The 17288-nt window shown below is 36.6% G+C and overlaps 2 protein-coding genes across 2 annotated transcripts; both read right to left on the bottom strand.

The window, feature by feature from the left end:
• Nucleotides 1-1854: 1854 nt before the first annotated feature.
• On the bottom strand, nucleotides 1855-7607 carry LOC116302741 (uncharacterized). Its single transcript, XM_089024239.1, has 2 exons — nucleotides 7183-7607; nucleotides 1855-6414 (listed from the first exon to the last, which is right to left on the bottom strand). Exons 1-2 carry the CDS (start codon nucleotides 7518-7520, stop codon nucleotides 3561-3563), a joined length of 3192 nt encoding a protein of 1063 aa, XP_088880365.1. The 5' UTR covers nucleotides 7521-7607; the 3' UTR covers nucleotides 1855-3560.
• A 1812-nt stretch (nucleotides 7608-9419) lies between these two features.
• LOC116302740 (histone acetyltransferase KAT5) lies at nucleotides 9420-16553 on the bottom strand. The gene is made up of 10 exons (XM_089024216.1): nucleotides 16504-16553; nucleotides 16358-16415; nucleotides 16174-16242; nucleotides 14875-15098; nucleotides 13617-13880; nucleotides 13058-13147; nucleotides 12080-12220; nucleotides 11357-11450; nucleotides 10958-11117; nucleotides 9420-10359 (listed from the first exon to the last, which is right to left on the bottom strand). The coding sequence occupies exons 1-10, from the start codon at nucleotides 16528-16530 to the stop codon at nucleotides 10143-10145; spliced, it is 1344 nt and encodes a 447-aa protein (XP_088880342.1). The 5' UTR covers nucleotides 16531-16553; the 3' UTR covers nucleotides 9420-10142.
• Between the last annotated feature and the right edge of the window lie 735 nt (nucleotides 16554-17288).

Below are 17288 nucleotides of genomic sequence, written 5' to 3'. Positions count from 1 at the left end.
AATTGTTCTACCGATGCTCTTCCAGCTGAGCTAGAGGTCAGACTGAGAGCAGGCCGGGGTGAAATAGATGTTAGGTCGCGGTAATTATGATGCAAAGATGAGAGTATGTGGACCGCGTGGCACTAATGAATTGGTAGAAGATAATATAGGTAAGTTGTAGTGCTTGGGAACGAGGTTATTCCAGGCGAAAGCCCTTGGAATTAAATTCGAAAAAATTAATTTCCAACCTCGCTGTCTAATAAATAAATAGTATTGTTTAATGAAGAGCATCTTATTTACCATATCAGCATGACGGCAACGTATTTTTTTTGGCCCATTATAAATAAATTTCCATTGGAGTTTATAACCATTAAGTATAGGTAATAGGACTACATGCTGTTCAATTTGGAAATAATTGGATGAAAAAAATTCCGAGGACTGTCAAAATTGGAAGAGGCCGATCAGTCCAATTTGGCAGTCAGAGGAATGTTTTTCGAATAATATTGTATCTTTTGTAAATTGTGAGGGAATCGCTTAGTCTGACTGGCTGCAGTATACAGAGTAGCTGCTCTTATGAATCAATCAATAGAAACCACGGCACCCTGATCCCCGGGTAAGACAGAGGAAGACCGGGAAACTGAAAGTAACATTAGCCTAATGTGAAAGTGACGCTTTTCACAGCCTTACCGAGAGAAACCATTGCAGTCACGCGCGAAAAGATGATTGTTAACGACCCGATAATTTTCACATTTAGAAGTGATCCCCATAATTTTCGTTAAAAAAAACCCGAAAAATTGATCAATGTATATAGAAACCTTTTTCACTAGACATTTGCGTAATTCAAGCATCATTTTTAGGTCAATTTTAGACTATAAAATCAAATCGAATTTAACAATTTACCTTCCCGTCCCAACCCCGCACGAATTGTTTTGTGTGTGTTTGCTCGATATTTCTTTACTGAAAGGTGGTCCGCCCCTGAGATACACCTCCAAAAGGTAGAGGCGATCTTGCAAATGGAAATACCAGCAGAAGTTCACGGTTTAATTGTCCATCTCGACGTCGTATGGTTAATCCCGTAAAAAAACCCGAACTGAAATTCCATCACACGTGTGCATAGTCCAAAACCGGTTTGGTCACTTGTTGAATTTCGGCCGTCAGTCGATCAGACTGCGTTTTTTTAATTCTTTACATCCCAGTGGAAGTTCACCGACTTAGAGTTGTACCGGCTAGACTTGGCCAGACTACGTACCTGCCGCGCATGCGTATATGCCGTTGGGCCTTTTTTGTTAAGATTATACTTGCGTGCTCCTCTTGTCGCCCGCAATTAATTTAGTTTGAAAATTGTAATGTTATCGGTTACTTAAAAAACCCTTTGACTCTTTGACAAAGGCTTTGGAGCTAAACAATAGCAGCAAGCCAAAGAAACACCACAAGATAAGCCAACATTAAAATAATCGGGGGGAAATCCCATAACTTAATGTGTGTCCTAGAGCAAGTCTCTGTTAGCTGATAAGTAAAAGACAGCTATTATTGATTAAACAAGGCTACACACGCTCAGAGCACAAAATTTAACAGTAAATATTTCAATAAAATCAGAATTGGAATGGTTATCTGTAACAAATCCCCGGAAAGAAACCTCTTATAATTGTATGTATATCTAATCCAGGTCATGTAAATGTTAAAATATCACTCGGGTAGTACATTAGACTTGCCGAACAGTTGACCTGCACTGACAGAGTAGCATTTTAAAATCAGTAGAAAAAAGATGACAAAGTTAGTCAAAACAAAAACACTCTGAGCTAAACCAAAATAAGGAAAATTAAAACTATGGGGAAAAACAGTTCATTAATCGGGTGGCATAGACAATACAAGGAATTAAAAAGTAGAATTTCTCTATATTATAAAACACTGAGCAAGGATCCCTTCAGGGTATTTAATCATACACGTTTGAAAAACATCCTTTTTCACTCGCTCCTCGCCCTGATCTAAGTCTGTCATAGAATCGACTTGCCTTTTTTAGCCTTTTGGAGCTTTTTTGGACTAAGAAATATCATTAAAGATCACAATTACCTTCAAGGTGTATTGCGTTTGATTATTGATAGTTCTCAACCATCGCCCCACGTAAGAGAATCCGGAATACACAAAATGTTAGGCTTTGGAATCCGGAATACAAGTTTATAATGGAATCCAGAATCCACCCTTTTGGATTTCCGGAATACTCCAGTTTCGAGTTCTTTTTGCTCAGTCTTAGTCTCGTTTGTGTTATAATATTCACCTTTTCAACCAAAACCCGTGGCATTTTAATCAACTCATATTGTTCCGTAGTGCGTACATTCCTTACTATACAATGGACCTTAATAAAAGAAAAGAGCACATTCGTACACAATCGAGGCCAAGACTGAGCAAAGGAGAACTCGAAATGGGAGCATTATAATGGAATCCGGAATCCTGAACCAGGGACACCTTCCTAGTTATACTGGCAAGTATATCAAATACAATTTTCAGAGAAAGTACCAGAAAATTAACGATATGGAATCCGGAATCCACAATACAAAAGTTTTGGAATCCGGAATCCAGAGTCTCGGAATCCGGCATAAGTCCGGATTCCCTTACATGGCGCGACAACCAATTATGCTCTCAACCCCAGTGCTCTAGATTTAGGTGAATATCACTACCAGATCGACACATATATTCCAACTAGAACTGTTACGATTGATACACCGTAGAGGAAATTATCAGTAGCTTGGTTTGTTAATAGACCCTAACCCCTATGACGTTGAATACCTAAACTAACACAATCCCTTTTCAAAACCTCTTCATATTCAAATGTCCTTTGAGAATACCAAGGTAACTGTGATAGTGACCATAACAAAAAGGCCACAAAGGTATAAACGTCACTATGCTTGAGGTCTTCTCACAATCGCGGCTCCGTAGATCTCAATCACAATTGCTATTTGAACCTGGGCAAGGAGCAAGCCATGCTTAGCATTAACCGACACAAGTTTGTTACGTTATTGTTGTTGGGGGCGTGTGCTTGGCAGGAAAAACTTTGACAATTTAGCTATATACATATATATGTAACGAAAGACAATTCGAAAAAGGGGGATATGCATATATATCGTTAAATTGTCAAAGTTTTAGGGATTCGATTCCGCTTCCGATTCCTTCGCTAGGATGAACCAGCCTTTAAAGGTCATTATAACTACGATATGACTCACTCTGGCTAGAGAGCGTGTCATTTTATAAATACCATCTTTAGCATATAGAAGAGATAACTAGCTAAAAACTAGTGTGAGCTGCGTCGGTGTTTCTAATGAAACAGTAATGATAAAAGGGTAAATTATACACCGTGGAAAGATGAAAAATCTTACTGACGTTTCGGACGCTATTCCTTTAGCATATAGGTGACGTCATGTATGTCTTTTCCACAAACCAATGGAATTTTAGAATTTTGTCCTCCTCTGTTTAACTGACAGTCACAGTTTTTAGTATGGGCTATAAATGGGGAATTAGTTCAGAGCAGCTTTTTATTCTAGACTGCTGCTGTTAATAATCTAGATGATCGCTGTCCCATGATTGTTTCATTCATACAAAGCCAGGTTCTCGATCATTTGTTGCCAGTGCTCCGTGTGCTTAAATTCTTCATCAGCTATTGAGTTGCCACTGATGTCAAACGTGGTTAGTTTGCACTCATTTCTAGCGAGTGCATCGGACAAGTGCTTTAATCTTTCATCACCTATTTGGTTGTGACTGATGCCTAACGTGGTTAGTTTGCACTCATTTTTAGCGATTGCATCGGACAAGTGCTTTAATCCTTCATCACCTATTTGGTTGCTAAGGATGTTCAACGTGGTTAGTTTGCACTCATTTTTAGCGAGTGCAACGGACAAGTGCTTTAATCCTTCATCGCCTATTTGGTTGCTAAGGATGTTCAACGTGGTTAGTTTGCACTCATTTTTAGCGAGTGCAACGGACAAGTGCTTTAATCCTTCATCACCTATTTGGTTGCTAAGTATGTTCAACGTGGTTAGTTTGCACTCATTTTTAGCGAGTGCAACGGACAAGTGCTTTAATCCTTCATCACCGATTTGGTTGCTAAGGATGTTCAACGTGGTTAGTTTGCACTCATTTTTAGCGAGTGCAACGGACAAGTGCTTTAATCCTTCATCACCGATTTGGTTGCTAAGGATGTTCAACGTGGTTAGTTTGCACTCATTTTTAGCGAGTGCATCGGACAAGTGCTTTAATCCTTCATCACCTATTTGGTTGCTAAGAATGTTCAACGTGGTTAGTTTGCACTCATTTTTAGCGAGTGCATCGGACAAGTGCTTTAATCCTTCATCACCTATTTGGTTGCCACTGATGTCCAACGTGGTTAGTTTGCACTCATTTTTAGCGAGTGCATCGGACAAGTGCTTTAATCCTTCATTACCTATTTCATTGAAACTGATGTCCAACGTGGTTAGTTTGCATTCAGTTTTAGCGAGTGCATCACTAGACAAGTACTTTAATCCTTCATCACCTATTTCGTTGCCACTGATTATCAACGTGGTTAGTTTGCACTCATTTTTAGCGAGTGCATTAGACAAGTACTTTAATCCTTCATCACCTATTTGGTTGTGACTGATGTCCAACCCGGTTAGTTTGCACTCATTTTTAGTGAGTGCATTAGACAAGTGCTTTAATCCTTCATCACCTATTTGGTTGTGACTGATGCCCAATGTGGTTAGTTTGCACTCATTTTTAGCGAGTGCATCGGACAAGTGCTTTAATCCTTCATAACCTGTTTGGTTGAAGCTGATGTTCAACGTGGTTAGTTTGCACTCATTTTTAGCGAGTGCATCGGACAAGTGCTTTAATCCTTCATCACCTATTTGGTTGCCAAGGATGTTCAACGTGGTTAGTTTGCACTCATTTTTAGCGAGTGCATCGGACAAGTGCTTTAATCCTTCATCACCTATTTGGTTGCCACTGATGTCCAACGTGGTTAGTTTGCACTCATTTTTAGCGAGTGCATCGGACAAGTGCTTTAATCCTTCATCATCTATTCGGTTGCTACACATGTTCAAGCTGGTTATTTTGCACTCATTTGCATCAGAAGACCCTGACATCTTCAGTAGCTTATACATCTCCTTACACCCTATAGATGTAATGTTGTTCCCAGCTACACTTACACTTACAATACTCTTTATCTCTTGTAAAATGAACACTATCACTGTCATATCTGCATCAGTTAATGACGCGTGTCCCAGGTCTACGTCGAATACACCAAACAAGGTGTTTGCAACCAAACCTTTCCATTGATTATTTGAGTGTCTTGAAATCTCAAATATGCACTTAAAAAGTCTGATCACTAGTTCCTCTTGTTTACCATATGGCCAGCTTGCTTCACCAGACATGATTGGCCGTGGTAACCTTCTAATAAATATCTCCACTATAGAGCTATGATCTTCATGATGAGCCAACCCAGCAATAAACTGCATCACTACTTCCCACTTGCCTTCATGCAGATGTTCAGAAATCCAGCTTTGCAGTACTTCTACATTTCTCCCCCTTACGATGTATCTTGCAGCCAGAAGTTCTTGAATCGTTAAGTGGAGGAAGCAGTATTGTTTTTTGTGTACGATAATATTAAACTGTTGGTTGGGCAGCTGATGAAGCAGACCACTTTCTTCATGTCCCTTGACTTCATTCGATTCAAAAATCAGTCTATCCTCTTCGATTCCTTTAAGAGCTATTTCCCCTAAATTTTTCAAAGATGTTTCTACTTCAGGAGCGAATTCAGGTGAGGACAACAGGTTTTCTTGTTCAAGAAGGCTGCAGCGATATTGTGGGTTGTGTTTGCAGACAATAAGCACTAATGCATATTTGTAAATTTCAGTGAGTGTAGTTCGCAAATTTTCCAAACCATTGTCTTCATCTCGTTTTAGTCTTTCTTGTAATAAAAAGCACACAATGTGACAATTTACAGGAATGTAGCATAATGAAAAAATGTCTGCATTGCTGCTAATGTGATTCCATAATTTCTGTTTTACAGTAGAGTCTTGACAAAAGCTTTCCACATATTTTTCTATTTGCTTTGAAATGAATCCCAGAATTTCCAAAGTTCGGTCAAAAGTTTTATTTGGAAATGACACATAAGAAAGAGCTGTTGGTCTTGAGGTAGTTACAACTGTAGCTCCTTCAAATAGTTTTCCTGATGCTAACTTTGAATACAGTGCTGAAAATGGAATTGTCTCTGCAAGAGTGCTCCCATATTCGTCTTCTTTAACAATGTTTTCTTTCTTTCCAAATTCATCAAGACCATCGAAAATAAGCAACACTTTTTCTGGGTGGCTTAGTATACAGGAGTAGACCTCATTAGGAAACGCTCCCGAGAACTGACCTCTTCCAAGCAGTTGCTGAAGATTTATTTTCTCATCACTGTTGAAATGCCTAAATTTGAAAAGATAAACAAATTTAAAACATTTCCATCCTGTTTCCTCGTTGAAGATTTTTCCACAGGCCCAGTCACGAAGGATCTTCCGACATAACAAGCTCTTGCCAATACCCGGTCGACCAACGATCATGATAGAGAGAGGTCTTTCTAGTGGTTTTTCTGGTTCTGGTGCAAAAATGTTTTCAATCTTATTTATGGACTGGTGGTGTTCTTGTGACCTTACGTATCCTTCGAATATCTCGTGTCTTTTCCCTGTAAATTTATAATTTGCTCTTCCAGGGTACATGATCAGATTAGTGTAAATTTGGTCAAATTCTAGCGATTTTCTCTCTTCACCAGGAATGTTTGGAAGAAGGAGTTCATAAAACGTTGTGTTCTTCTTAATATTTCCCTTCATTTTCGCTACGTAATTTTCAATGACCTTGTCTTTGTTTAGGAAATGACCATTGAAAAACTCTAAATCGTTCCTAAAGTTCCTGACAGATATTATCTCCCCAAGGATAAAAACAGTAAGTAAAAGGTTGAATATAAAAACTATAATGTTCAAGGTATTTTTGTTTTCTGCTTGCGTATTACTACAATCATACAAAGACCGTGTGACATTTGCTGCATCGCTGCTTGTGCTATTCGTATGTTTTGTTTCAAGATCGCTCGACAAAACACAGGCGTACTTGGAAGGAAAGTTGAGTGGATAGAAAACTCCCCATTGTAGAATAAGAAAGACCATGCCTAGAGTAAATCTAACAGCGAGTTGAATGCAATACCTTCGATATAGACGCGTAGATTGGTTTATTTGCATTTCCAGGTCTTCGCGTTCGAGGTCTTTCACTATTGATCGAACAGAAAAAGAGTAGCAGAGGCACACCATTATAACCAAAATGAAGTTTGAAAGCACAAAGAAACTAATTGCCAGACCTCTTGTGTTTTTGGCTTGGTAGTCAGCAAAGCACGCGGTTTGGCAACTAAAATACCTTTGTTCTTTGTCTTCGATGTTAATGGCGACTCCAAATAGAATGATTCTAATAACCACCGATCCAATCATCGCAAAGAAGCCTAAAGGGCTAAAATGTTTAGGAGGAAGAAACTCCTTAATTGTATCCATGGTATGTGGACGTTTAAAGCAGCAAAGAGGAACAACAGCCGTAACTGAGCAAAATTAAGCTTGGAAATCTGATGAGTGTGGGTGTGATTCAACCTTGTTCCCAGGGCCCTCTCGGCCGACTCCAATTCAATATGGCGGTCGTCGGGGAGAAGACCCTGGTGTTGGCTGGTATCACGTGATCAAAATCTCCAAGATTTCGATCACGTGGTTTTCGTTTCAAAATGGCGGCCAAGCTACTATTTCAAATCATGTAAATGTAGGAAAAAAGGCATTTCTTCGTGGGTATGCATACATACATACATACTTTATTACTTCATCCCTTTACAGGGCTTTTCAGAAGCATTGACAAATAAAGAATACAATATGATATAAAAGTTAAATATAAATACAAGTATAAGCATAAATCAAATAAGGTAATCACATTTGTCACCCTTTTGTGCACCCCTCTTTGGGCTATCCTTTTTTGGGGTAGACATTAACTTCATAACTTGTAAAAGTTCTTTTTCATGATGATTACTGTTTGCAATATTGCATTACACTATTAATGAGGATTTCTCATACTTGTATGAGTGGCCAGGTTGGAGAAAAAGTATTACATAAAACAACAGGGGGGAATATAAATTAAAGTTCAGCTATCCCATATAAAGACTTGTCTAACCCTTACATGTAAGAACTTCAATGCCTTCTAAAATAATCAGGTCACTTGAATAATTAGACAAATGAAAGTTACTAGATAGTTACTCTGACAACAATAATAATTATTGCTATCTTGCAGCTGAACCAATGACTGACTTACAGTTACAGCAATAAATAAGTTTAGATTAAGGATTTTGAATGAATGACAAATGTTCTTATACATACATATTTCTTCTTTCACGGGTTCTTTCAGCATTGCCAGTTAGCAATGTTAGTTTTTTAGCAGGTTTTTTTAACACCATCAACATTTATTACTTCAATACTTTATTTATTTACGATATTACTGTAAATTCATTACAATAAATATACAACTACACTTTATAATTCTCATATTCATATAATTGAGAGTATGTGGTATATGTATGTGGTGTATGTGGTATATTCATATAATTATTAAGGCAACAGACAACTTAAACGACTGAAAATGTAAACTTCATTGTTCAAGTCTGCTTTGTTTCATGACAGTTTTTAACATCGAACTAAGCTGTACTAATCATTAAAACCTTGTATGCGCCATTTAGGATATCAGTAGAAGCTGTTAGGTCAGTTCTCTTCCTTTTTAAATCATAATCAACGCGACTTTTTTTGAATGATTCATCCAGGAACAAAACAAGAGAAATATGAGTAGTACGCCATCTTGTACTATACAATATCAACCAATCAAAGGGCTTTTAAGAATTTTTTTCAGTAGCCAATCAAAACGCGCGATATACCAGCCAACACCAGGGTCTTCTATTCTCCCCGACGACCGCCATATTGAATTGGAGTCGGCCTAGAGGGCCCTGGGAACGAGGTTGGGTGTGATTTAAGTCTTCGGCCCGTCTGTAGCCGTACTTAGCACTATTGAGGCGTGACGACGCTAAAAACGGCTGCGCGACGCTCTGCGGGGGAGACTATTATGATTTCCATTTCGCGACTCGCTCACCATTTATTTGAAGATTTCGTGACAAGCGCAGTCACGGAAAGTCTAATACAACACAAGACATACCACAAACTTTTCACTAGATACTAAATAGAGTGCACGCACTAGACCCGTGAACAATAATACGTACTTATTAGTACTATTTTATACAGAACACTTTGTTTTCTATTGTTTAGTTATTACTAAAAGTTAGTATTTGTTTCACGGGTTTAGTGCAAGCGCTCTAGCTCCCCATGCCTCTAAAATTCCCCTGGACAGAATTATTACGAAAATCCAAGAACTTCATTTGCATTTAAGAATATTTTAATAAATAAATGTTACATTCATTTTGTTTTTATAATCATATGCAATATTTACAGAAAAAAATATATTTTACACCAAAAAATCTAAAAATCCATAAATGTTTGTGATTACAATCATCAGATTATTTTGACTTTAATGAGTATTTTTTGTGAATTAAAAAAAAAGCTTTTTCAATTTTTTAGTGTCTGATTCTAAGGTAGGTTTTGAATAAAGCAGTCCTAGCTATTGATTACCAGGCCTTGTCTACTAAGGATTGATAAAAACGCCTATATAATGTGTGCATGCATGATCTACTGGTTATAATAATGTTTGTCTTCAGGACTATCACAAATTCTTATATTGGCCAAGCTACTATACAGATATTCCCATTAGTGATAGCCCACAAGTAGGAAAATAATGGCCCTTTTTGAAACTTCAGCTATTTACAGTTCTACTATTTTGCTTATACTAAAGCAAACATACCTTTTGCTTGATATAGTATGTGCAACAACTCCTTATGCAATGCATCTTTGCAAGCTGCAAAGCAATTAATTTTCAAGGCAGTTTCTTTGATTACCACAAAAAAGGTTTGGGAGCTGCACAAATTTGTTGTCTGTCTTACTGCATCTTGAGTTATTTAGCTGCTTGTCAATATTTATTGGTCAGAATTCGTATGATATTATCTAGATTCAATTAGTTATGGCACAGTGGTTCTATAATGATCACCATTTGCCTCTCTTGGCCCAGTCCTTTGGTGTCCAATGCAAACAATTTGAATCTATTCTTATTTTTCTCTTGGCCATAGCACGTTTGTGGCCCTCAAGCACCTCATTGTTTAGACTTAGAATGTATTGTCCCTTGTAATAGTGTATCAGTCCCAAGTGTTGTAAAGTAGATACGACATCTTCTTTTCTTATGCTGGTAAGCTCACAGATCTCACTGAAATAAAAAGCAGAAAAGATGAGATGAGCATTGTTTGATTACTTTATAGAGTGTCCTGATCAATCAAATGGCAAAATATTATTATATATTAAGCCTTTCCATAGTTAAGAATCGATTCCACTGCACATGTGATTTTATCCCGAATTTCTCACCTTCTTTTGTCTAAACCGTCTTTTGCTCTTAAACAAAAGAAGGTGAGGAATTCGGGAAAAAATCGCATGTGCAGTGGAATCTATTCTTAAACTATGAAAAGGCTTATTGAGTAATGCATCTTGAAGATATCAAGGTATATACTTCCATTATGTTAATGAGTGTGAAGTCATTAATTTGAGTTTCTTTGTCAGCAATAATTGTAAATTGAATCACTTGGTACATGTATATGAGAAAACGAAATTGTAATAATCTTTCTATAAAACTTAGTAAGACAATGTTTTATACAGGATATTTTGCTGCTAAAGGAAAGTTTTCTATATTTTTAATAATGTCTGATCTCCTGTGACACATAACACTCAATAATATTACTCTATTTGAATGTGCAGGGTGTATGTATACACACATCTGTATTCCATCACTGTGCTGTGAGGTAGATACTTACTTAATAGTTATACTAGGTGGGTTGCCATCCTCAGATTTAAGATCAACTAATATTTCTAGAATAGTCTGGGACCAGTAACTTCTATAAGACAGCAGACCAAGATCTGATAAAGGTTTCTCTGGAGTTCCTGTTTTTCCTTCAAACTTGGAAAGCTCATAACCTAATCATCACAAATTGCACTCAATATTTAGAATATATTAATGTTTGGAGTTTATTAGCATTAATATTTGAAATACAATTTGCTACAAACTAACACACTTACTTTATTTAAGTTCTGTACAACAAAAAGCACATTTTAGATCATTTAAACAATTAATCACTGAAGGCAAAGTGATTATTGGTAAATATTAACTGAGCTGAGAGTCTTTCAATCTTTGAATAATAATAAATAATACTTACTGAATTCTATGAGTAGTTTTCCATATCCTTTTCTTTGATGCTGAGGTAGCGTTAATATACATGCTACATTGTAGTCTTCTGTTGATTCTTTTTCCTGCAACAAACAAACAAACATTGGTTCATTTTGACACTATGTTTCTAATAATGTAAAGTATGTCTGCAGTCAATACACCAAATTTACTGAAATCTTATTTTAGATGAAAAGATAGGAGTGGCATGGTTGGTGTAGTGGTTTACCTCATGCAATTATTCCTGTGGTCTCTGCTCAAGTCCTGGTTGGTTCGAGTCCTGGGTTCAAGTTCAAGGTCATATATGATCCAGCCGAGCAGGACCAAGCAAGCCCAGACCACAGGGATAAGAGGCAGGTCGAGGCAAACCACTATGCTACCCATGCCATCCATAGCCTCTAGTCTAAAATAGGACTCCAACTATTATGTGAGTTGAGATTATTTGATGTTTTGTTCTCTCTCTTGTCATGTGGGTTTTTCTCCAGGTTCTCCCTCAGTAAAAAATGTGAGTTGAATGTTGTATGTTGTAAAGTGTGGTGTCAACCTCATGCAAGAGTCCCATACAAGGGGTGATGGTTGTAAGGCATTAACACATATAAGCTAAATAATCAATGGTTACAAAAAAATCAATATATGAACCAACTAAAAAGATTTTGCCGGTCATTTCGTCAAGAATACAAAACAAGAATATACTTCTACAGGTAGGGTAACCTACCTTGGAGAAAAAACCAACAATGTGAAATCCTGCACTGTCCCGTTCTGTCATGATGTAAAACAGGAAAGGATCTGTGTCGTAATAGAGGGTTTTGTGGTCCAAAAACATCTTTGCCAAAAGACAGAGATTCTGTGCATATAGCTATTTCAACAAGAAGAGAATTGAAATAAGAAACAGGCAATATAGGTATTTAAATATTTGCATTATATTTTATATGTATGTTTTGAACCTATATTGTATATTATAGCTATAATACATATTACATTATTTAATATTTGATATTTTGATCATATATAGAAGTCCAGATATACTTTTAGATTTTAGCTTAGTTGTATTATATTACATGGAGCTGAGGGGAATATCGAAATGGATATATGCCTGTCTTGAACTTGTATCTTAGTGTCTCGAAACGACTGTGTCTCGAAATGACCGGATGCCGCTGAGGGTTGTAGCTTTACAACAGGATTCAGTTGTTCTGTATATCTGCTGGCACTAACCCTTGTGATTTTTGACTTTTGTGTTATTTATTGTAAATAAAGTATGAATAAAGTATAAATAAATGAATAAAATAACCAAGACCCTATGGTGTTTACAATTAAAATAGAGTAGAATGAAAACTATAATATAAAATGAATATAAATGTGTTTGAAATAAAACTAAGAGGTTATAAAATGTTCATACTAAAGTAGTATTTAGGAATTAAGTATATCTAAGAAAGAAAGAAAGAAAGAAAGAAAGAAAGAAAGAAAGAAGGAAGGAAGAAAGAAAGAAAGGAAGGAAGAAAGGAAGGAAGGAAGGAAGGAAGGAAGGAAGGAAGGTAAGGAAGGAAGGAAGGAAGGAAGGAAGGAAGAAAGAAAGAAAGAAAGGAAGGAAGGAAGGAAGGAAGAAAGGAAGAAAGGAGGGATCGAGGGAGGGAGGAAGGGAAGAAGGGAAGGAAGGAAGGAAGGACAGAAGGAAGGAAGGAAACAACTGGCTTACCTTATTTTTCCGACCATCAATTTCAAAGAATGAAATAGTCCCATTCCTATAGATTTCATTTCCTGGAGGATGAAATAATGTACACTTTTCCTGAAAAGATTATAAGTGTTCAACGTAAGAAGAAGTGCCAACTTAAAAGAAAAACAAATGCAGAAGCACATCTTATAGGGAAAGACCAACTCAGTTGAATAATAGGCAACTTGTGCATTGAGGACAGGGATACATTTTCAAAATGTTTTTTTTTGTGTGTATGCAGTCATCCTTGGCATTGTTGCAGGGCTCGAAATAGCAGCCTCCCAATGGCCAAATGACAGGCGAAAATTCAGGTTTGGCAGGAAAATCTTTTGTTCCACTGCTTTATTGATAGAAGGGCAAATGAATAATAAAATGGCAGGCATATTTTACGAGAATGACCTCATTTTAACATGCTCCTCCATCTACTATTGACAGGCAGCCTGCAATTATTATCTATTTCTAGCCCTGTTGTTGTTCTCTCTTGGATGTGAAAAGGCACCAACAGCCTATCAAATAATTTAATAATTTTAGTAATAATTCTTACCATGTGTCTTTTTAAGCAAGTAAAACTCTTGACAAACTTGAGGCAGAATTCACACAGGTATATCAAAGGCAGCCTGGTGAACTCTGGAGGATAGGGAGAGAAATACCAGGGCCTTATCCTGAACTTGCCCACCTGCACCATGTTAATATTTTTCATCCTTGTTACAATGTCATCATTGCTTCTATCATGGACCATGCTTCCATGGTTGCGTAAATTATTTATCTTTGGAGGGGAATCTTTAGTAGGACTATCTTGGCCTTCAATCTTATGGAAGATATAATGATAATCATTATTTTTGTTAACATTTTTTAAATTGAAGGTGGAGAGGTACTAGAATGTAGGAATAACTTAAGGCTAAGGGACTGGTCATTTATTAGAGGGGGTGGGCTGGTGGATTTTCATTTCCCAAAGCATTTTTTCTTGTGGTTCTGTTCTTTCAAATGCATAAAGTAACATGACCCCAAGAATGAGAACATAAAATAACAGGACCCACCCCAAACTCAGACCCAACCTGGGCCTAAGAGTATTGAAACATGTCGATTTCCTTCACTATCTTGCATCTTCACCCCTGACGATAGGTCCAAGATAGGGTGCTAAGTCTAAAATCCATACACTTTCGGTTCTACCTACACATGAGCTCATCATAAAAACTTACAAGAAAATTATTTTTCTATACATCATATCAACACCACCCCGGCCCACCACTCGTGCCATGGCCATATGTAGCATATTTCCCCTATTCCCTCCATTACCAAAATAATCCTTACAAATTAATACCAATCTACAATACTCATATGAACTCATTCCCATCCACACCCTCATGCTCATGCTCTATAAACACTCTTACGCACTCCTTAACATTTTACCCACCGAAAACCCTTTCCCCTTGTTTGGGTCCGAATACCTATGTTTTCCATAGTATTCTCGGATTCACTTCCGAGATTCTATGCTTTAAATTTGCCATGAAAATGTAAACTAAATAGCTTTACACACTATATCAAACTTGAAATAGTTAAAAATACCTAAAAACGCATGAACCCCCAAAATGTTTGCATTTGCACCAGCCCACCCCCCTCTCTTATAAATGACCAGTTTGTAACATGCATGGCAGACCAATCCTATCAGCTACATTATGTATTATTAATGTATATTATGTATTTTATTTATGCTTTGTTGTCAGTCTACTTCTAGATGTATCGAGAGATTATTAGTATGTTTAGTACAACAATCTTCCCTTTACATGTAAGTGATAACTTACAATGATGTCATCAGATGACTTGTCCATAGCATTAGCTTTTCTTTTCCTTCCAATGACAGCTTTTGTTCTTGTTCCATTGCCATTTACAAGGTCTCTTTCAGGGGAGGGTGGTCTACTTCCTGCCGCACCCTTACTAATTTTTTTAGAATCTTCTTTCTTAGGTAATTGAATTTTTGTTTTGTCTAATCTGTCTTCTGTCACCCATTCATCCAATCTCTTGTTAACTATATATTACAAAAAATGTATTTAAGGTAAATTATGCTTAAAGCAAAACAAAAAGGTAAATTATGCTGGAAGTCAGTATGGCATGAGTTTTACATTTCCAATAGGTTATAATATAGTAAAAGTAATTATTACTATGATGTAATATAAGGGATCATTTTATAATGGTATACAGTATTTTATAATCATAGTTATTAACATATTGGAAATATAAACCTTCAAACTTATTGACAAAATGACAAAATATTTTCATAGTCAATATATATAATACATATATTTTACTATCTAAGGAATGATAAAGTATAAAGGCTTATCTAGATAAAATAAAGATAGGGAAATAAAGTTGTTTTCATTCTATTTAATTATTTTTCAATACGTACTCCATTTTACAGTACTGTTCAAGTGACCACGAATAATACCATTGCAAGTCGAGGCTGCAGTTTCCGCACATATCAAAACTATACTTTTTATCATGTGCCGAAACTCTGGTCACGGCTTGGAACGGAACTGTAAAATGAAGTATTCATTTATTTTCATATGCTTGATGCTTAGCATTTCATTCAATTAAACCAGTTTTTGTGTATTTTAATCACTGATAACTAAAGCCAAAAATAGAGATCATTGCCACAGTATGTTTACATTTTGAAAGTGTCAATTATGTATTAGTTATATTCTTGCAGTACAGTTTTGGGATGAAAAAGAATTGTCTCTAGTAATCTCAAACCCCCACTTACAATTTTAATTTCTTAATACGACAGAAGTGAAAACAAATTAAGTTAATAATTTGGATCCCAAATGATAAAATGAAAAATTACTACCGCAGTGCACTATGGGATTGAAACTTTGCTGTCCGCCATCTTGTTTTTTTTTAAAGTTTACGAAAATTTGCAATTTTTGCTGCAATTTCGAAAATAAATATCTAAATTACTTATTAAGGATTAGGCAAACTATGTAGCTGCTAAGATTGTGGACATTAAACGAAAAAATGTACACCCTTCCTAAAAAAATATCGAAACTTTTCACTCGCTTGCCTCAAAAGTACCAATTATATAATAAAGTCTCAGAAAGTTCACTCACAATCGATGTAGTGTACATAAAACTCCCAGCCGTCCTTTGCTTCCTTTTTGCTTATGATTTCAGCCAGAGCTAAAACGAAAAATGCTATAACATAAATCAAAGGATATCAAGAAACGAATTTTTTTTGACAAAATATAAATTTTAATAATTCTTAGGCGCCAACTGCAAGTTTCGTAACACTTACGCCATTCGTCTGAATTACTCATTCTGACCGGCATCCTGCAGCCTTCAATGATTTCAATCTAAAAGAAAGATGTATATTCTAATTAACTATTAAGTTGGTGATTACTTTTGAAACGATAAAAACGACTTCCAAAGGCATTTTCTTACATCAACTTCCCCGTTTACTTCGGCCATCTTGGATTTACAAAGCCGCGGCCATTCGCCGACTCATTTCCGATCAACAGACGAACGCAATATATGGACTCCAGTCTCGCCGATGGTGCTCCGACCACTCCGAATTTATCCGAACTTATTCCGAGAATAATCTATATACCAAACGAAACCATATCTGAAATGAAATTAACTTGCGAATTCATCATTATTTGATGTTAATTTTCATTTGAAATTACCTATGGCTTATTCAGTTAAAGGCATTTTTTAAGAAATAAACTATTTTCAAAGCTTCAAAGAAAAATTCTATTGGCCTATCACGAGAGTGAAGCCGCAACAAGGACTCAAACACTGGTTTTTACCTTGACCAAATTGTGTGCACTTACGGAACCCATCTTCAGTTTTTTTTCAGATGAGTAAGCAGGTTTTCTTTAATGATTACACCAGTAGTACAGCAGCTAAGAAGGCGTTTAACTGACAGCGGTGCGTACTCAGCGTCTCCATTTCCGGCTTAAAAGGGCGTCATTGCACCCGTCTTGCTGCCTTAGGAATGACTCGAAAAATCGGGGGAAATCCGCCAATTTTTTAAAACATAAAGTTATAGAAGTATAAGCAACCTGCACCTTCGGCACACACAACATTTGTTAAAATTCTGGGTTCCGGAAACTATCATTCCTGATTTTTGCGCTTTGATAAGATTAGTCCTGACTCAAGATTTCCAAACACATGCGAGTGCAGTTGTTTATTGGTTCTCTCCCCTGCTTTAAAGTTTTTCCTAACTT

This window comes from Actinia tenebrosa, unplaced genomic scaffold, assembly GCF_029948245.1.
Source record: "Actinia tenebrosa isolate PJP-AT-01 unplaced genomic scaffold, QUT_ActTen_1.0 PGA_scaffold8__29_contigs__length_14323225, whole genome shotgun sequence".
In the NCBI taxonomy this organism is placed as follows: domain Eukaryota; kingdom Metazoa; phylum Cnidaria; class Anthozoa; order Actiniaria; family Actiniidae; genus Actinia; species Actinia tenebrosa.
The sequence above is the reverse complement of the archived record's forward strand: the minus strand, read 5'-3'. Positions and strand labels throughout refer to the sequence as shown.